At 50.7% G+C, this 21,244-nt stretch overlaps 1 protein-coding gene across 1 annotated transcript in view; it reads left to right on the top strand.

The window, feature by feature from the left end:
* The window catches only part of LOC139265223 (diacylglycerol kinase eta), a 363,559-nt gene that overhangs the window by 253,835 nt on the left and 88,480 nt on the right, over nucleotides 1-21,244 (top strand). Inside the window, exons 11-19 of the mRNA XM_070882149.1 lie at nucleotides 46-185; nucleotides 5,324-5,408; nucleotides 7,089-7,180; nucleotides 9,540-9,639; nucleotides 9,908-10,151; nucleotides 13,678-13,800; nucleotides 15,332-15,440; nucleotides 19,117-19,224; nucleotides 20,074-20,170. Coding sequence (XP_070738250.1) covers nucleotides 46-185; nucleotides 5,324-5,408; nucleotides 7,089-7,180; nucleotides 9,540-9,639; nucleotides 9,908-10,151; nucleotides 13,678-13,800; nucleotides 15,332-15,440; nucleotides 19,117-19,224; nucleotides 20,074-20,170 — 1,098 coding nt within the window. The remainder of the gene's footprint in view (nucleotides 1-45; nucleotides 186-5,323; nucleotides 5,409-7,088; nucleotides 7,181-9,539; nucleotides 9,640-9,907; nucleotides 10,152-13,677; nucleotides 13,801-15,331; nucleotides 15,441-19,116; nucleotides 19,225-20,073; nucleotides 20,171-21,244) is intronic.

Genomic DNA, 21,244 nt, shown 5'->3' with positions numbered 1-21,244 from the left:
TAGTGCTGTGTGCTGTGTGCTGAAATGTTTTGCTCTCTTTAACAGTGCAAGCTGGGCGTGCTGCCCCTGGGGACGGGCAATGACCTGGCGAGGGTTCTGGGCTGGGGCGGATTATGTGATGACGATGCGCAGCTTCCTCAGGTTATGGCCAAGCTGGAACGGGCCACCACCAAGATGCTGGACAGGTAAGGGTATCGGCCCCTTCGGCACGTGATCGCGTATCCTTCTCCCAGCTCCAGTCTCTGCCTGGAAGCTCCCCAACAGTCTCACTCCTTTATTCAGACAATACAGAAGGGGGCCATTCACCCATCGTGTCTGTGCTGTCTCCTTGACAGAGCTATCCAATTAGACCCACTCCCCGGCCCTTTCCCCATGTTCCAGTAGTTATCCAATTCCCTTTTGACATTTATTACTGAATCAGATTCCACCAACCTTTCAGGCAGCTCGTTCCAGATCCTAACCGCTCACTGTGTAAAAATGATATCCTCATATCTCCTCTGGTTCTTTTGCCAATTATCTGAAATATGTGTGCTCTGGTTACAGATTCTCCTTATTTATCAAAATCCCTCCTCGTTTTAAACACCTCTTCATACCAGCTGTTGCTCTGAACTCTCCTCCCTGCTCTGCCAAAAGTCCACATCCCACTCCCACACCCTGCAACCTCACTGCATCTGACAGCAGGAGATCTCCCCTCCCTCAGTCCCCCGTACCTCTTACAATCTGCAGACCTTTCAAACCACGCTGGGTGCCAGTAGACCATTCCTTCTTGTCGCTCATTATCTCTCATCCCGTCCCCTGGGCATATCCTGCACTGTGGGACCATCCCTTCCCCTGGGGATATCCTGCACTGTGGGACCGTCCCCCTGGGGATATCCTGCACTGTGGGACCGTCCCTTCCCCTGGGGATATCCTGCACTGTGGGACGATCCCTTCCCCTGGGGATATCCTGCACTGTGGGACCATCCCTTCCCCTGGGGATATCCTGCACTGTGGAACCATCCCTTCCCCTGGGGATATCCTGCACTGTGGGACCATCCCTTCCCCTGGGGATATCCTGCACTGTGGGACCGTGCCCCTGGGGATATCCTGCACTGTGGGACCATCCCTTCCCCTGAGGATATCCTGCACTGTGGGACGATCCCTTCCCCTGGGGATATCCTGCACTGTGGGACCATCCCTTCCCCTGGGGATATCCTGCACTGTGGGACGATCCCTTTCCCTGGGGATATCCTGCACTGTGGGACCATCCCTTCCCCTGGGGATATCCTGCACTGTGGGACCATCCCTTCCCCTGGGGATATCCTGCACTGTGGGACCGTCCCTTCCCCTGGGGATATCCTGCACTGTGGGACCGTCCCCCTGGGGATATCCTGCACTGTGGGACCATCCCTTCCCCTGGGGATATCCTGCACTGTGGGACCGTCCCTTCCCCTGGGGATATCCTGCACTGTGGGACCGTCCCCCTGGGGATATCCTGCACTGTGGGACCGTCCCTTCCCCTGGGGATATCCTGCACTGTGGGACCATCCCTTCCCCTGGTGGATATCCTGCACTGTGGGACCATCCCTTCCCCTGGGGATATCCTGCACTGTGGGACGATCCCTTCCCCTGGGGATATCCTGCACTGTGGGACCATCCCTTCCCCTGGGGATATCCTGCACTGTGGGACCATCCCTTCCCCTGGGGATATCCTGCACTGTGGGACCGTCCCCCTGGGGATATCCTGCACTGTGGGACCGTCCCTTCCCCTGGGGATATCCTGCACTGTGGGACGATCCCTTCCCCTGGGGATATCCTGCACTGTGGGACCATCCCTTCCCCTGGGGATATCCTGCACTGTGGGACCATCCCTTCCCCTGGGGATATCCTGCACTGTGGGACCGTCCCTTCCCCTGGGGATATCCTGCACTGTGGGACCATCCCCCTGGGGATATCCTGCACTGTGGGACCGTCCCTTCCCCTGGGGATACCCTGCACTGTGGGACCGTCCCCCTGGGGATATCCTGCACTGTGGGACCGTCCCTTCCCCTGGGGATACCCTGCACTGTGGGACCGTCCCCCTGGGGATATCCTGCACTGTGGGACCGTCCCTTCCCCTGGGGATACCCTGCACTGTGGGACCGTCCCCCTGGGGATATCCTGCACTGTGGGACCGTCCCTTCCCCTGGGGATACCCTGCACTGTGGGACCGTCCCCCTGGGGATATCCTGCACTGTAGGACCATCCCTTCCCCTGGGGATATCCTGCACTGTAGGACCGTCCCTTCCCCTGGTGGATATCCTGCACTGTGGGACCATCCCTTCCACTGGTGGATATCCTGCACTGTGGGACCATCCCTTCCCCTGGTGGATATCCTGCACTGTGGGACCATCCCTTCCCCTGGTGGATATCCTGCACTGTGAGACCATCCCTTCCCCTGGGGATATCCTGCACTGTGGGACCATCCCTTCCCCTGGTGGATATCCTGCACTGTGGGACCATCCCTTCCCCTGGTGGATATCCTGCACTGTGGGACCGTCCCTTCCCCTGGTGGATATCCTGCACTGTGGGACCATCCCTTCCTCTGGGGATATCCTGCACTGTGGGACCATCCCCCTGGTGGATATCCTGCACTGTGGAACCATCCCTTCCCCTGGTGGATATCCTGCACTGTGGGACCATCCCTTCCCCTGGGGATATCCTGCACTGTGGGACCATCCCTTCCCCTGGGGATATCCTGCACTGTGGGACCATCCCTTCCCCTGGGGATATCTTGCACTGTGGGACCATCCCTTCCCCTGGGCTTCTCGGTAAAAAATACAGTGTCAGCTGTGGCTCAATGGGTAACACACTCGCCTCCGAGTCAGAAGGTTCTGGGTTCAAGTCACACTCCAGGGACTTGAGCACATACATCTAGGCTGATACAGTGCAGTACTGAGGGAGTACTGCACTGTCGGAGGTGTTGTCTTTCAGATGAGACGTTAAACCAAGGCCCCTTCTGCTCCCTCAGGTGGATGTAAAAGATCCCATTGCACTATTACGAAGAGGAGCAAAGGAGTTATCCCCGGTGACTTGGCCAATATTTATCCCTCAATCAACGTAACAAAACCAGAATATCTGGTCATTATCACATTGCTGTTTGTGGGAGCTTGCTGTGCGCAAATTGGCTTCCACTTTTATCACATTACAACAGTGACTATACACCTAAAGTACAACATTGGCTGTAAAGCGCTTTGAGACGCACGGTGGTTGTGGGAGGCACTATAGAAATCCAAGTCTTTTCTTTTCAGTAAGAGCAGGAACCTACAGAGTAAACTGCTTGCGTGATGGGAGTTCAGCATTGTCAATATCCTGTGCCTCAAATCTTCGCAGTGTGAATAATGCTGGTGGCTCACATACAGGGCTGAGTGGCGGGCTCCCCCTGCAGGTTAAGCTCTCCGTCTGCCCTGAATGAGCTGCTCTCAGCAATAGCAGCAACTGCTGCAGTAAGCGTCCCTCCCTGTACCCAGTATTATACACAGCGTTGAGGCATGCCACCTCAGGGAGCAGCGCGAGCTGCGACAGCAGCGAAGAGGGACATCATCCAGATCCAGGTCGGTAATTGGATAGTGGGCAGGTGCAGCAGGAGCGGCGAGGTCGGGGCGAAGGAGCAGCGAAAGACTGTGGAGGGATGTGATCGGGGCCCAGGGGAAGCGTTGCTTCAGGGCCAGGTGCCCAGGGGCAGCACGGGCCAGCCCACACTGCGATATGTGTGCGCACTAGTTCCATGCATCAGAGCAGGTCTCCAGTCGTCCTGGTTAACCCTTGTCACTGGACCAAGACCTAACTCTGTCAAGCCCGTGTGGTGGCTGGTGTGCAATGGCCACTCCACGTTAACAAAATCCACAAACAGGCATCTTCCACCCTTCAGGGTGTCGTTCAGGATCTGGAATTTTAGGTCCTTCACTGGAACACCTGTGAACTTATCCTTTTTTGGCGTGGAAGCAAGTCATCCTCGTTCCGAGGAACCACCTATGATGATGATGATGATGATGATTATACACACTTTTACAGAGGAAGTCTCCCCGTCGGGACCCCTTTTACAGAGGGAGTCTCCCCGTCGGGACCCCTTTTACAGAGGAAGTCTCCCCGTCGGGACCCCTTTTACAGAGGGAGTCTCCCCGTCGGGACCCCTTTTATAGAGGGAGTCTCCCCGTCGGGACCCCTTTTACAGATGGAGTCTCCCCGTCGGGACCCCTTTTACAGATGGAGTCTCCCCGTCGGGACCCCTTTTACAGATGGAGTCTCCCCGTCGGGACCCCTTTTATAGAGGGAGTCTCCCCGTCGGGACCCCTTTTACAGAGGGAGTCTCATGATCAGTTGTTCCTCTCACCGAGCCTGACCCTTTCTCGGTGGCACAGTGTTGATGTTCTGTCTAGTTATCTGTGAGTTTTACTCTCGGGTCATTTGGTGGGGTGGCTGTGGATTCTTGCCTTATTTGGGCAGTGGGTGGCTTGCTTTCTAAATATTTAGGGGATACGTACCCTCGACCTTCACCCCCACATCTCACAGAAACAAATCAGAGGAGAGTGTGGCAAATAAATGTGAGCTCATCCCCTTTGGACCGAAAAAAGGATAGAACAGAGTACTTGCTAAATGGTGAAAAGCTAAAAACTGTAGAAGTCCTCAGAGACATTGATCATAAAGCATTATGGACAGATACAGAAAATAATCAAAAAAGCTAATAGAATGCTGGACTTTATATCTTGAGGACTAGAATACATGGTGGTAGATGCTCTGCTCCAGTTATAACCCTGGTTAGACCACACCTGGAGCACTGTGAGCAGTTCTGGGCACCACACCTTAGGGAGGATATATTGGCCGTGGAGGGAGTGCAGCGTAGGTTTACCAGAATGATACCCAGGTTATATTCCCTGGAATTTAGAAGGTTAAGGGGTGATTTGATCAAAGATTTGATATTAAGGAGGACAGATAAGGTAGATAGAGATTGGGGAGATCTAGGACTAAGAGACACAGTCAAAAAATTATACCCAGACCTTTAAGGAGTGAAGTTATGAAACACCTCTACACACAAAGGGTGGTAGCAGTTTGGAACTCTCATCCACAAACGGCAATGCAATGCTAGATCAATTGTTGAATTTAAATACGAGTATGATATATTTTTGTTAACCAAAAGTATGAAAGGATATGGGCCAAAGGCGGGTATATGGACTTAGGTCGCGGATCAGCCATGATCTTATTGAATGGTGGAGCAGGCTCGAGGGCTGAATGGCCTTCTTCTATTCCTATGTTGCTATGTTTGTATGTGACTGTGACGATGGCTGGGTTACTCTCTGCCCCACAGATGGAGCATCATGACCTTTGAAGGAGCAACAAAGCATCCACTTTCCATTGTGACAGAAGATGAGGTTTACAATTCCCAGGTGCAGGTATGAGATTCCCATCGGTTAAACAGTGGGATTAATGGGATCCAGTCTATATCCCAGAAATTATACATTTAAAAGGAGGCTTTGGTCAAACTGTATAAATCACAAGGATTATGTTTGAGAATCCATAGTATTAAGTTCACAAAATGAAACCTCCTCAAAGCCAAATCACAGGCTCAATTTTACTGCAGGGAATTTACAGCAAAACAGCTGGGAAAAGATGTGTCAGTAATCTCTGCATTGTCATTAGATTGATTCATTGATAGGAGGAGGGAGAGGAATTGTACTTACAGGCCTTGTCGGCCCCTCCTGTAGCCCCCAGTGTACAGTCGGCCCCTCCTGCAGCCCCCGGTGTACAGTCGGCCCCTCCTACAGCCCCCCGGTGTACAGTCGGTGTCTCCGACAGTTCCTGTTGTACAGTCGGCGTCTCCTGCAGCCCCCGGTGTACAGTCACCCCCTCCTGCAGCCCCCGGTGTACAGTCGGTGTCCTCGACAGTTCCTGTTGTACAGTCGGCCCCTCCTGCAGCCCCCGGTGTAGTCGGCCCCTCCTGCAGCACCCCGGTGTACAGTCGGTGTCTCCGACAGTTCCTGTTGTACAGTCGGCCCCTCCTGCAGCCCCCGGTGTACAGTCGGTGTCTCCGACAGTTCCTGTTGTACAGTCGGCCCCTCCTGCAGCCCCCGGGGTACAGTCGGCCCCTCCTGCAGCCCCCGGTGTACAGTCGGCGTCTCCTGCAGCCCCCGGTGTACAGTCGCCCCCTCCTGCAGCCCCCGGTGTACAGTCGGTGTCTTCGACAGTTCCTGTTGTACAGTCGGCCCCTCCTGCAGCCCCCGGTGTACAGTCGGCCCCTCCTGCAGACCCCCGGTGTACAGTCGGTGTCTCCGACAGTTCCTGTTGTACAGTCGGCCCCTCCTGCAGCCCCCGGTGTAGAGTCGGCCCCTCCTGCAGCCCCCGGTGTACAGTCGGTGTCTCCGACAGTTCCTGTTGTACAGTCGGCCCCTCCTGCAGCCCCCGGTGTACAGTCGGCCCCTCCTGCAGCCCCCGGTGTACAGTTGGCCCCTCCTGCAGCCCCCGGTGTACAGTCGGCCCCTCCTGCAGCCCCCGGTGTACAGTCGGCCCCTCCTGCAGCCCCTGGTGTACAGTCGACCCCTCCTGCAGCCCCCGGTGTAGAGTCGGCCCCTCCTACAGCCCATGATGTACGGTCGGTGTCTCCGACAGTTCCTGTTGTACAGTCGGCCCTCCTGCAGCCCCCCGGTGTACAGTCGGTGTCTCCGACAGTTCCTGTTTTATAGTCGGCCCCTCCTGCAGCCCCCGGTGTACAGTCGGTGTCTCCGACAGTTCCTGTTGTACAGTCGCCCCCTCCTGCAGCCCCCCGGTGTACAGTCGGTGTCTCCGACAGTTCCTGTTTTATAGTCGGCCCCTCCTGCAGCCCCCGGTGTACAGTCGGTGTCTCCGACAGTTCCTGTTGTACAGTCGGCCCCTCCTGCAGCCCCTGGTGTACAGTCGACCCCTCCTGCAGCCCCCGGTGTACAGTCGGTGTCTCCGACAGTTCCTGTTGTACAGTCGGCCCCTCCTGCAGCCCCCGGTGTACAGTCGGTATCTCCGACAGTTCCTGTTGTACAGTCCAGCTATTGTGAGGTGTATGTGTTGCTGCGATAATCTGGACTGTTCACGGTCTGTTCCAGGTGCCGATATCTCAGTACGCCGATTCAATTGCTTATCATTTAACCAAAGTACTCGACTCCGACCAGCACTGTGATGTCATTTCCTCTGCCACGTAAGTCTCTCTCTGCTGTACAATCTCAACCCACCTGTGTGTTTGCTGTTGTTGCTAACTGTTTAATGAGTGTCTGCTCGCCATCAGGGCTCAGGTACAGGGAGTTCCCACACGCTGCTCTAGATCTCTGGACTTTGGCCTTGCCTGCAATAGTTGGACCTGAATCGTTCAGTGACAATGTAGTTTCCTGCCTGTCGCTCAGTTCCAGTACTGTTCCCTACAGTACCTCAGTCCAATGCCCTGTCTCCACGGTTCAGCCCAGGCACTGAGTGGTACCAAATACTGGGGCACTGCAATGACCTGAGACCCTGGGATTCTACAGGCGAAAAGTCACCCAAGAATTCCCTCCACTCATCAGCGACTCCCAGTTGAGACAGTGCATCGGGGTAGTACAGGGTCAGGATCAGCTTTCATACCTCGAACACTCGGCCAACACCATCCTGCGTCACAAACCAAGAGCTGCCACTGTCGTGTTGTACTTGTGGGTCCCGACCCCAGGCCAGGCTCACCACCTTCAGGAGAGGAGGGAAGGAAATGCGAAAAATAAACCACAGCACTGGCCCGAGTGCGTACGGCAACTTGCTCCAGTGAGAGCACTTTGAAGGAGGGCTAGGGTTGATGGACCCTCTGTGCCCTGTGAATGCCGGGGCCCTGGACAACAAATGGTGCACTGATCTGGGTTCAATCACCAGCATCCGCTGCTCCGACGTGAATTGTCTTCAGAAGCAAAGCTTTGAGCTGCAGTTAGTTTTAAATTGGCCGGTTCACTTAGACCTTGTCTGGAAGTCGGAGAATAGTAACGAGGCAATGACTCGGAGTTTTGCCCCAGGCACTCAAACTCTCTCTCATTGCTTCTGTTACACCAGCCTTTGTAAAATGCTACTCGATAAAACATGAGAGCACCAATTACATTACAAATCAGAATGGTGTACACCCTCTGGAATGCACCATGCTGAATCTTGCAATTCAGTAACAGAAACCCCACATCACTCATTTGAATCAGCGACTGTCACCTGAAGAGCTTGCCCAGAGAGCTTAGTTAGTAGTGCTGGTGGCTGGAGAGCTTGCCCAGAGAGCTTGGTTCGTAGCACTGGTGGCTGGACAGTGCAGAATCCAGTAAGAGAGTCAATGGGCTGCACATTAACAGCAATGATACAAAGCTGATGATTCAAAGCTAGGTGAGAATGTAAGTTGTGAGGAGGATGCAAAGAGGCGTCAAGGGGATATAGACAGGCTAAGTGAGTGGGCAAGAACATGGCAGATGGATTATAATGTGGAGAAATGTGAAGTTCTCCACTTTGGTAGGAAAAATAGAAAAGCAGAGTATTTTTTAAATGGTGAGAGATTGGGAAATACTGGTGTTCAGAGGGACCTGGGTGTCCTTGTACACGAATCACTGAAAGTTAACATGCAGGTACAGCAAGTAATTAAGAAAGCAAATGGTTTGTTGGCCTTTATTACAAGAGGATTTGAGTATAAGAGTAAAGACGTCTTACTGCAATTATATAGGGCCCTGGTGAGACTATACCTGGATTATTGTGTACAGTTTTGGTCTCCTTACCTAAGGAAGGATATACTTGCCATAGATGGAGTGCAACGAAAGCTCACCAGACTGATTCCTGGGATGGGGGGATTGTCCTATGAGGAGAGATTGAGTAGACTAGGCCTATGTTCTCTAGAGTTTAGAAGAATGAGAGGTGATCTCATTGAAACATATAAAATTCTTACAGGGCTTGACAGCGTAGATGCAGGGAGGATGTTTCCCCTGGCTGGGGAGTCTAGAACCAGGGGTCACAGTCTCAGAATAAGGGGTCGGCCAGTTAGGACTGAGATGAGGAGAAATTTCTTCACTCAGAGGGTGGTGAATCTTTGGAATTCTCTACCCCAAAGGGCTCTGGAGGCTCAGTCGTTGAGTATATACAAGACGGAGATCGATAGATTTTTTGATATTAGGGGAATCAAGGGATGTGGGAACAGTGCAGGAAAGTGGAGTTGAGGTAGAAGATCAGCCATGATCTTATTGAATGGCGGAGCAGACTCGAGGGGCCGAATGGCCTACTCCTGCTCCAATTCTTATGTTCTAAGTCAGGTAGTAATGGAAAGTGCAACCGTTGTTCACCGTGGCAGAGCTGAGGCGAGAGTCACACAGCCCCTTCTCGTGCTGGGGTTGGTGGTTCAGGTGCACAGGAGGGCGGACCTACCTGGGGCTGAAGACACTCCCTACAGTAAAAGAGCAGTTGCATAGAGGGAGGTCATCATTGTGTATGTCACCTTCTCTCTCCATTATTCCTCTCTTTACTACACTGCTCGGTTTCTTTCACCCCCACCATCTTTATTTTTGCCGTCTGCTGATCTGCAGGTTTCTCTGCGGGACGGTAAGTGACTTCATCGCTCAAGTTGGAAAAGCCTACAAGATGGCCGAGGAAAACCAGGAAGAAGCAGACACAATGGCCAATAAGGTGGGTGTGTCGGTCCCAGAAACAAACACAATCCAGGGATGTCCCAAGCCCTCCCCCCGAACCCTCCCACCAACCCCTCTTCTCGACCTCTTTTCCCCACCCCCTCCCAAACTGCACCCCCGGGCCATACACCCCCACCCCCCCCGCCCCGGGCCATATCCCCCGGGCCGTACCCCCGGAAAAAGCAGCATCTTTAGCTGGGGAAGAGAGTAAATGGGGGGATTTGAGCCCCACCGATGGTGGTGATGTGACTGTTTCTCTCACGCAGTGTGCACTGTTAACCCAGCGGCTGGACTCCCTGGTGAAGGCTCTGAGTGATGAATCGCGGGCCGTGATTGTTCCTGCTGGCACCTTGCCACCGCTCACCACTGGCCAGGGCGAGAACAGAGGCACAGAAAACATCGCAGATCCAAACTCTGCACCCAAAATATTCAAGACAAAGGAACAGCTTATGTTACGAGTCAACAGTTTGAAGAAAGCTCTGAGGCAGATCATCGAACAAACAGAAAAAGGTAACACTCACAGCAAGTTCTCTGACTATGCTTAGTCCATCAGGGAGTTAGCAGCAGGCTCAGGGAGAGAACGGGATTGGGTCAGGGGCATATTGGGGCTCCCTCTGCACCGGGTCTGGTTTGGAATGGGTCAGACTGTGCTGGGTCTGGTATGGAATGGGTCAGACTGTGCTGGGTCTGGTATGGAATGGGTCAGACTGTGCTGGGCCCGGTATGGAATGGGTCAGACTGTGCTGGGCCCGGTATGGAATGGGCCAGACTGTGCTGGGCCCAGTTTGGAATGGGCCAGACTGTGTTGGGCCCGGTATGGAATGGGTCAGACTGTGCTGGGCCCGGTATGGAATGGGTCAGACTGTGCTGGGCCCGGTATGGAATGGGTCAGACTGTGCTGGGCCCGGTATGGAATGGGTCAGACTGTGCTGGGCCCGGTATGGAATGGGTCAGACTGTGCTGGGCCCGGTATGGAATGGGTCAGACTGTGCTGGGTCACTCTAGGATTTATTTTCCCATGTTCCTCTCTGAATAATGTTTCCAAATTGTAGAGGTTAGTCTGACATTAATATTTTAATAAATTACTATTTCAAAGTTGTAATGATTAAGGGAATGATGTGCTGTTACAGTTGAACTCAGTGAGGGGCCGAGGAGGGAACAGCAGCTTCCTGCCCAGGGTGTCTATCCCCTGAGTCCTGCTGGGAAGTGCACTGGGTGATGCTCAGCTGTGATGCCTCTTGCAGTCCCAGATGAAGCAAGGGGCACCTGGGTATGTTGGGTTTGTTTGTGTGTGTGTGGGGGTTGTGTTTGTGTGTGTGGGGGTTGTGTTTGTGTGTGTGTGGGTTGTGTGTGTGTGTGGGTTGTGTGTAGGTTATGTGTGTGTGGGTTGTTTGCGGGGGGGGGGTTTGTGTGTGTGTGTGTGGTGTGTGTGGGAGGGTTTGTGTGTGTGGGTTGTGTGTGTGTGTGGGGGGTTTGTGTGTGTGGGTTGTGTGGGGTGGGGGGGTTGTGTGTGGGGGTTGTGTGTGTGTGTGTGTGGGGGTTGTGTGTGTGTGTGTGTGCGGGTTTGTGTGTGTGGTGGTTGTGTGTGGTACACAGCTTCACCTTAGCAGAATAATAAATGATGTACAACATGCTTCAGTTCTCAAGGCACTGTATCCTCTGACTCGCCATGAGTAACGCCACAGGAGATCAACTAGTATGCATAAAGTCTTGCATCTCGTGGAATGCATTGCTTGAAATGGCGGTGGATACTGATTCAATAGTAACTTTCAAAACAGAATTAGATGTACAGTTGAAACTGAAACATTTGCAGAGCTATGGGGAACGAGCAGGGGAGTGGGACTAATTGTGTCGTCCTTTCAATAGAGCCGGCACAGGCACGATGGGCCGAATGGCTTCCTTCTGTGCTGTATGGTTCTGGTGAGCATTTTCTGTCACGCTTAGATGCTGCAAAGAAATTACAACACAGAAACTGGCCATTTGGCTCAACCACTTCGTATTTGTGTTTATCCTCCATGCAAACAGTAATCCTAATCCCATGTGCCCACCCTTCATGTCCCTTTTCTTGAATCAACTATTTTTGAGAGAAGGGCTCCGTGAGATACAGCAGATATAATATGACTCGTGCTGATAGAAGTAATGAGGTGACTCACTGTGTGCTCGTATAACTAAGGATATGGTACTCAGTAAGGTTGGGCTATAAAAGAGCTGGAGTGGCGTACCACTTTAACCTCCAGCGTGATTTTGAGATGAGCGACGTCATCAAAACCCTGGTCGCCATTTTGGAGAGTGGGCAGGAACATCGGCAGGGCCCAGATACAGAGGAGTGGGAAGGTCGGGGCGGAGGAGCGGCGAGTGTTTGTGGCGGAGGTGCGACAGATGAGGATGCGGGGCCCAGAAGAGCCGAGGGCCCAGGGGCAGCATGGGCCAGCCCACACTGCGATATGTGTGCGCGCTAGGTCTGTGCAGCAGAGCAGGTCTCCAGTCATCCTGGTTTAACCCTTGCCACTGGATAAAGGCCTAGCTCAGTCAAGCCCGTGTGGTGGCTGGTGTGCAACGGTCACCACACGTTAAAAAAATTCACACACAGGCATCTTCCACCCCCTCAACTGGAGTTCAGGACTGGAACATTGGATCCTTTATTGAAACATCTGTGAAATCATGTGGAAGCAAATCATCCTCGTTCGAGGGACCGCATATGATGATGGGGTGTGTGTGTGTGTGTGTGTGTGTGTGGTGTGTGTGTGTGGTGTGTGTGTGTGTGGTGTGTGTGTGTGAGGGTGTGGGTGTGTGTGAGGGGGTGTGTGAGGGAGTGTGAGGGTGTGTGTGTGTGGTGTGTGTGTGGTGTGTGTGTGTGTGGAGGGTGTATGTGTGTGGTGTGTGTGTGTGTGGAGGGTGTGTGTGTGTGGTGTGTGTGTGTGGAGGGTGTGTGTGTGTGTGGTGTGTGTGTGTGTGTGGAGGGTGTGTGTGGTTGTGTGGTGTGTGTGTGTGGAGGGTGTGTGGTGTGTGTGTGGTGTGTGTGTGGTGTGTGTGTGGTGTGTGGGTGTGTGTGTGTGGTGTGTGGGTGTGTGTGTGTGGAGGGTGGGTGTGTGTTTGGGGGGGGTGTGTGTGGGGGGGGGGGGTGTGTGTCTGTGCGGATGTGGGGGCGGGTGTGTGGGTTGTGTGTGTGTGTGTGGTGTCTGTGTGTGTGGGGGGGGGGGTGTGGGGTGTGTTTGTGTTTGTGTGTGTGGGGGGGAGTTTGTGTGTGTGCAATCATACCCCGAGCAAGAGTCAATGCTTTTGCAGGTTTGGGGGCAGGGGGTTGAGTCGGGAAGAAGTTGCAAAAATTGCACTGAGAGCCTCTCCATGCAGTGAGGGGCCTTGACCACTGTGAGTGCTTATCATAAGTTCTTTTAAATGTTTGCCTGGAAAATCAAGTGCAGTGCTCGACCAGATTCCCGGTAATGTTCCCAGCAGACGGGGCTACCACCAGCTAAGCCGAGCTGGAAGTGACCTCTGAGTAACTTGTCTTTATACAGCACCTTTCGTGACCTCAGGATGTTCCAAAGCACTTTACAGCCATTGAAGTACCTTTAGTCCCTGTTGTAATGTGGGAAATGCGGCGGCCAATTTGCGCACAGCAAGCTCCCACAAGCAGCAATGTGATACTGACCAGATCATCTGTTTTAGTGATGTTGGTTGAGGGATAAATATTGGCAAGAACACCATAGATAACTCCCTTGCTCTTCTTCGAGATAGTACCATGGGATCTTTTGCATCCACCTGAGAGAGCAGACAGGGCCTCGGTTTAACGTCTCATCCAAAAGACGACTGTGCAGCACTCCTTCAGTACTGCACTGTCTGCGTCAACCTGGGTTATGGGCTCAAATCTCTGAAGTGGGACTTGAAGGACTTGAACCCACGACCTTGTGACTCAGAGAGGAGAGAGTGACTGCTACCACTGAGCCACAGCTGACCTTGTATTAATAACGTACAACTGTACCATGTGCCCTCCCTGTTAGAGTTCCGGGTATTACACTCTTATCTTCTCTCTCAGTGATTGATGAACAAAACAGACAGAGTCAGGTGATGCGCAGCTCCTCCTCATCCTTCAACCTGCCTGCCGCTTCACTCACGAGAGAAAGCTCCAGGGAGCTGGGACACAAAGACACGGACACACGTAAGCCAGAGTCTGCTCTGAGTACTGGGAACAAATGGTTATATGAGGGTGCGAGTCGGTGAATCAGTCTGATGGACATTAGTGTGTCAGCGCTGTTCTGACCTCCCTTCTCACTGTGGGACGGAGTGCTTTTTAAACAAGGTCTCACCATGCACCTCTCACAGCTCTGGACTCCCATTGGGTCAAGATGTTCTTACATAAGAACATAATAAAATAAGAAATAGGAGCAGGAGTAGGCCATTAGGCCCCTCGAGCCTGCTCCGCCATTCAATAAGATCATGGCTGATCTGATCCTGGCCTCAACTCCACTTCCCCGCCCGCTCCCCATAATCTTTAACATCAAAGATCTGTCTATCTCCACCTTAAATATATTCAATGACCCAGCCTCCACAGCTCTTTGAGGTAGAGAGTTCCAAAGATTTACAACCCTTTGAGAGAAGAAATTCCTCATCACCGTTTTAAATGGGCGACCCCTTATTCTGAAACTAAGCCCCCTAGTTCTAGCTTCCCCCACGAGGGGAAACATCCTCTCTGCATCTACTCTGTCAAGCCCCCTCAGAACCGTAGACATTTCAATACAATCACCTCTCATTCTTCTAAACTCCAATGAGTAGAAGCCCAACCTGCTCAACCTTTCTTCACAAGTCAGCCCCCTCATCTCTGGAATCATCCTCGTGAACCTTTTCTGAACAGCCTCCAATGCAAGTATATCCTTCCTTAAATACGGAAACCAAAACTGTACACAGTACTCCAGATGTGCCCTCACCAACGCCTGTACAAGTTGGAGCAGGACTTCCCTGTCTTTATACTCTTCCATCCCCCTTGCAATAACGGCCAACATTCCCACATTTCTCTGTGTATTTGCCCAGGTTGTGTAGCTGTCAGTGTGGCACCCTTACTCCGCAGTGACCTGCTGCCAGGGCTGTTCTGGATGTGTGGGCCAGTGGAGCCAGCACATCTGATTATCCTTCATCTCTATTGGGAGCTCTGCTCAGCAAGGAGCTCTGCCCTCCTGCCCACAGGTTGTCTGGCTGTGGTCAGAAACGTCCCACATTGTTGCACCGAATGCTCCGCCTGTGACACTTCCCTTTGGCGCTGGAACGCACAGACGCTGGAGGGCATTTTCCACACACTGGTTTCATTTACTATAATCAGCGAAGTGGTTTTCTGTGATGCTGTTCACGAACAAAGGGTTTTTATTTAAAAGGAACCTATTATATTGTTATTGGTCCAATTCCACCAATCAAACATAATGTCCAGTCACCAGGTCTAGCCACAAGGTCCAACCTTGTCTTGCCCCGGCACACACGCACACGCCCCAGCGCACACGCACACACCCCGCGCACACACTCACACTCAACACTCACTCACATCCCTGAACACAATGTCCAGCTCTCAATGAATATACCAGAATATAAATTTTTATCACACTTGCTGTGATGGTGCAGACTGACACTTGCTCGGACGGCGCAGAGTGACACTGTAACCGGGCAGAGAGTGGATTTCTAACCTAATCCTTCTTTTATTGCAGCACAAACAGGTGTAAGGAGAGGCACAGTGACTTCCACGACATCCACCATTATCCTTGACCGATCCGATGGAACCAACGCAAATAGTTTCACCGAGGATACCAGCTTATTGTAAGTGAACATCATCCCCGCAATATTACCTGATACACCCTGCACTGATTGGAACTCAGACCCTCGACACTGTCCCATCACACACTCCCAGGGCAGGTACAGCATGGGTTAGATACAGAGTAAAGCTCCCTCTGCACTGTCCCATCAGACACTCACAGGGCAGGCACAGCATGGGTTAGATACAGAGTAAAGCTCCCTCTACACTGTCCCACCGAATGCTGACAGATAGGTACAGCACTCTCATTTGTGGTACACATGCAAAGCATCACTTAATATCTTTTTCTCTTCACTAATGCTGACCGACTGTTTTTATTTCCGATTCATACAGTGTACTGTGGCCTATACAGTGGCCCACCAAGCAGTCACACATAGATAGGCCATGGGTTTGATATTGAATGTTACATAGTCAGATCTGCCATAGGAACCTTCTTGGCATTGGCCCCTTCAGAGTTCAACTGAATAGAGTTGTCACAGCAGCAAATAAGTGTGAAGAGGTGCTGGAAAGTCAAATTATTCTTCATTGTCCTCAGCACGCTGGTTCCGTCCTCTTAATCTGAACCATCCAGCCCTGTTGCCCTGAAAATATAATCCTTCAGTGCTAACCTTGACTCCGTAGTATCATTTGAAACATATATTGCACAAAGGTTCCATCCCTCTCCTCCTGTGCTGGCATCATCACAATCCCGTGTACCTGCTCTGGGAGTGTTTGATGCTCATATTAGTTAGCCAAGCGTAGACAGCGGAAGGAGCGCACAGCAACCCAGGCTCCCCACCCACCCATTCCTTCTGCCCCACCTGTGACCGAGACTGTAGGTCCCGCGTTGGACTCGTCAGTCACCTGAGAACTCATATTAGTGTGGAAGCAAGTCATCCTCGACTCCGAGGGACTGCCTAAGAGAGAAAGAGTTGCGGAAGAGTAGAAAATAACAAAATTGATCAAAATAAAAAAACATTCACAAAGTCTCCCATTTGTAGAAGAAAGAAAGCCACTATTTAACTGGTGGAAGTTAACTGGTGCAGTTGGAGAGGGTTTAAGCTACCTTGGCAGGGGGAGGGAAACCAGGACCCAGCAGAGAGGAGAGACAATGTGCAGGGCAAACTAGGAGGGACAAACAGCAACAGAACAAAGGGTCGTGCAGAAAGAACAGAAATTAGATGGAGGAATAAAGCAAAGCCGAACATGATGTTGGAATGGGAATTAAACATTACCAACTACACTATATTCAGGAAGAAGGTTGGAAAGACAAAAGACAGGAGCTGGGGGTGGCAGTATTGATCAAGGATAATTATTACAGCTCTACACAGGGAAACTATGCTAGAGAATTTAAAGACTGAATCTATTTAGTTAGAGTTGGGGAACAGAATAGGAGCTGTTACATTGTTGGGTATTTACTATAGACCCCCAAATAGTGAGAAGGAGAGAGGAGCAAATCTCTCAGCAAATATGAGAGATATGTAAAAATAATAGAGCAGCCCTAGTAGGTGACTTCAATTACCGTAACATAGACTGGGGAAAACCGTGTAGAGGGCAAGAATTCCTAAAATGTGTACAGGAGAACTTTTGTAATCAGTATATTTCTAGCTCCATGAGAAGGAAGCAGTGCTGGACCGAGTTCTGGGGTTTGAAGTTGGGCAAGTAGCGTGTGTTTCAGAGGGAGAACATCTGGGTAATAGTGATCATAATCTAATTAGGTTTAAAGTCGTTACAGAAAGGGATGAAGAAAAATCAGTGGGGAAAGTAGTGAAAGGAAAAGAGAGACAATTTCAGTGATTTTGAGAATGGATCTAGCACAGGTTGTCTGGAAACAAAGATTGGCCAGCAAAACAGTAAATGAGCAATGGCAGGCCTTCAAGATGGAAATAGTTTGGATAAGGAATGATGGGGCATCCAAAGCTAGAGCTCCCTGGGTCACAAAGGAAATAGAATTTAAAATAAAACACAGAAAGGAGGTTTATGACCAATGTTGGGTACAGAATACAATCGAAAACCAGACAAACTACAGATAGCCCAGGAGGAAATTGAAAAAGGATATAAGGGCAACATATAAAAAAACAAAAGGATATTTAAGCAAATGGTGGTCCGATTAGGAACAAAAAGGAAATCTTCTTGTGGAAACAGAGGGCATGACTGAGGGACTGAATGCGTACATTGCATTTGTCTTTACGAAAGAAGAGGATGAAGTTACTATGGCAGTAGAGGAGGGAGGAGTAGAGATATTGGATAGAGGACAGGAGGATTGCAAATGTTACATCCTATTCAAAAAAGAGGAGAGTGATAAACCTGGTAACTACAGGCCTGTCTAACTTCATTGGTGGGAAACCTACCAGACCATTGTCCAGGACAACATTAATTCTCACTTGGAGAAGCATTGGTTAATAAAGGACACCCTGGATGGATTTGTTCAAGGAAAATCATGTCTGACTAGCCGGATTGATTTCTTTGATGAAGTAACAGAGAGGGTTGATGAGGGTAGTGTAGTAGATGTTGTGTATATATGGACTTCAAAAGGCATTTGATAAAGCACAGCATAACAGACTTATTCGGAAAATAGAAGCACATGGGATTGAAGGGATGGTGGTAAGTTGGGTACGCATTTGGCTAAGGGATAGGAGGCAGAGAGTAGTGGTGAACGGATGTTTTTCTGACTGAAGAGAAGTATGCAGTGGGGTCCCCCAGTGGTCGATATTAGGATCATTGCTTTTCCTGTTGTATATAAATGACCTGGACTTGGGAATACAGTTTCGAAGTTTGTGGATGATCCAGAACTTGGCAAAATAGTAAATAGTGTGCAGGAAATTAGCAGACTTCAGGAGGACATAGACAGATGGGTGAAATGGGCAGGCACATGGCAGGTGCAATTTAATGTGGTTAAGTCTAAAGTGATGCCATTTCGAAGGAATAACATGGAGAAGCAGTATAATCTAAATGGTACTATTTTGAGGAGGGTGCAAGAGCAGATGAACCTGGGGGTGCATATTCACAAATCCTTGAAGGTAGCAGGGCAAGTTGATAAGCTGGTTAAGAAAGCATATGGGCTGCTTGGCTTTGTAAATAAGAGTATTGAATACAAAAACCAGGAAGTGACGCTAAGCCTTTACAAATCACTGGTTAGGCCCCAGCTGAAGTATTGTGTACAATTCTGGGCACCACACTAGGGAGGATGTTAAGGCCCTGGAGAGGGCACCGAGGAGGTTTATCAGGATGCTACCAGGGATGAGGGACTTCAGTTATGTGGAGAGATTGGAGATATTGGGATTGTTTTTCTTGGAGCATTGAAGGATAAGGTGAGCCCTAATAGAGGTATTCAAAATTGTGAGTGGTTTTGATAGAGCAGGTAGGGAGAAGCTGTTTCCTCTGGCAACTAGATCAGTAACCAAAGGTCACAGATTTAAAACAATTGGTAAAAAAACTAGCAGGGAAATGAGGGGAATTGTTTTTCACACAGAGGGCTGTTAAGGTCTGGAATGCCCTACCTGAAAGGGTGCTGGAAGCACCATAGACACTTTCAAAAGTAAATAGCTGGGATGTGGGACTAAACTGGACAGCTCTTTCAAAGAGCCGGCACAGGCATGACGGGCTGAATGGCCTCCTTCTGTGCTGTGACATTCTGTGATTCTAACTACACTGTGTTGAAAATTATTCCTTGTACCCTGAGCTCAGTGCCTTTTGCTCTAGATCATTCTCCGAGAAGTGTGTCATGAACAATTATTTTGGTATTGGGCTCGATGCCAAAATATCCCTGGAGTTCAATAATAAGAGGGACGAGCACCCCAAAAAATGCAGGTACGTGCTTTCATTTCCCTTTCATGGTGCTTTGAGTCTTGTGTACATGGTGTCACAGACTGGGTGCCCTGTGTACATGGTGCCCTGTGTACATAGTGTAACACAGACTGGATGTCCTGTGTACATGGTGCCCTGTGTACATGGTGTAACACAGACTGGGTGCCCTGTGTACATGGTGCCCTGTGTACATGATGTAACACAGACTGGGTGCCCTGTGTACATGGTGTAACACAGACTGGGTGCCCTGTGTACATGGTGTCAAACAGACTGGGTGCCCTGTGTACATGGTGTCTCACAGACTGGGTGCCCTGTGTACATGGTGTGTCCAAGACTGGGTGCCCTGTGTACATGGTGTGTCACAGATTGGGTGCCTCGTGTACATGGTGTCACACAGACTGGGTGCCCCGTGTACATGGTGTCACATAGACTGGGTGCCCCGTGTATATGGTGTCACACAGACTGGGTGCCCTGTGTACATGGTGTCACACAGACTGGGTGCCCTGTGTACATGGTGTCACACAGACTGGGTGCCTTGTGTACATGGTGTCACACAGACTAGGTGCCCTGTGTACATGGTGTCACAGACTGGGTGCCCTGTGTACATGGTGTCACACAGACTGGTCTTGGTCTGTCCCATACCCTGCACTCCATGTACATGGTGTAACACAGACTGGATGCCCTGTGTACATGGTGTAACACAGACTGGGTGCCCTGTGTATATGGTGTAACAGAGACTGGTCCAGGTTTGTCCCAGCCACCAGTGCTGTATATATTGCTTAAGCCTATAACATTAGAGATAGAGCCCACTGTCATTATGATATTGAATTGTGTTATGTTCTCTTTGTCCAGAAGCCGGACTAAGAACATGATGTGGTACGGAGTCCTCGGCACTAAAGAACTTCTGCAGAGAACGTACAAGAATTTAGAGCAGCGGGTCCATTTGGAGGTACAAGTCGCCAATGTTGGTGTGATATAAACAGTGCCATATCGGGGCTGGCGTGTAGTTGTTCCGAGCACTGTTCTCTGACCTCAGAGACTGGGATCCTGTGCAGCCCAATTCAGGTGTAGGCTGTGAGGCCCCCATGTAAAACTAGCATTTAGTTAGTACCAGCTTGTTCAGAGATGTATAACAAAAGTGGTCAGTATAGAGGTCACAGCTTGTCTGAGTAGGAAATAAACACAATTTCAATATTACATAAGGGGTATTCTTTTTAGAGCTTTACTCTGTATCCTGGGGGCATTCGCTACATTAATGGGGCAATATAAATCCAAGTTCTGAACATAGGAACAGGAAGAGACCATTCAGCCCCTTGAGCCTGTTTCGCATTTCAATCATCTTCTTTCGTATGGTAGTAGCAAAGCAAATCAAACGTCACTATCTCAGTTGGATATCCAGGCCAAAGCTTCCGGTGTAGCAGTGTGGATATCCTGTAGGCTGCCTGCAAACTCCCTCCGAGGGCAGTGCTCAATGATGTGCTCCAGGGTCTGATTACCAGCTCCACAGTCGCATGATGGGGATGCTTTAATCTTCCACCTATGGAGAAGGTGGCAGCATCGACCATCTGGTTGTCCACTGTTTGCGAGGAAGGTTTGATCCTTCAGGTTGTAATGTGGGGTCCTCTATAGGGATTCCATTCCATATGTCACAGTTCTTCCAAGCATTTCGCCATCGGCCATCAAGGCTGAAGGGAGATCGCTGAAGGGCTTTGGCGACGATCCAAAATGACCACCTAGACTTGAACCGGGTTGGTGATAGGTTGTTCTAGTCGGCCTGGATTGGCAGGTCTTTGCTGGTGTAACGGTTGCATTCTCGGGAGACTGTGTATTCGCGGCGTAGATGTGGCGGTACGATGTTTGCAAGCACAGGGAACCAAGATGTTGGTGTCGATAAAACGTACCAGTAATTCTCATTTCAATTAGAACATGTCTGACCTGTATCTCAACTCCATTTACACGCCTCTGATCCATATCCCTTAATAATTTTACCCAACGAAAATCTGTCGATCTCAGTCTTGAAAAT

This window comes from Pristiophorus japonicus, chromosome 6 (genome assembly GCF_044704955.1).
Source record: "Pristiophorus japonicus isolate sPriJap1 chromosome 6, sPriJap1.hap1, whole genome shotgun sequence".
NCBI classification, from domain to species: domain Eukaryota; kingdom Metazoa; phylum Chordata; class Chondrichthyes; family Pristiophoridae; genus Pristiophorus; species Pristiophorus japonicus.
This window is presented reverse-complemented; position numbering and strand designations above follow the sequence as displayed.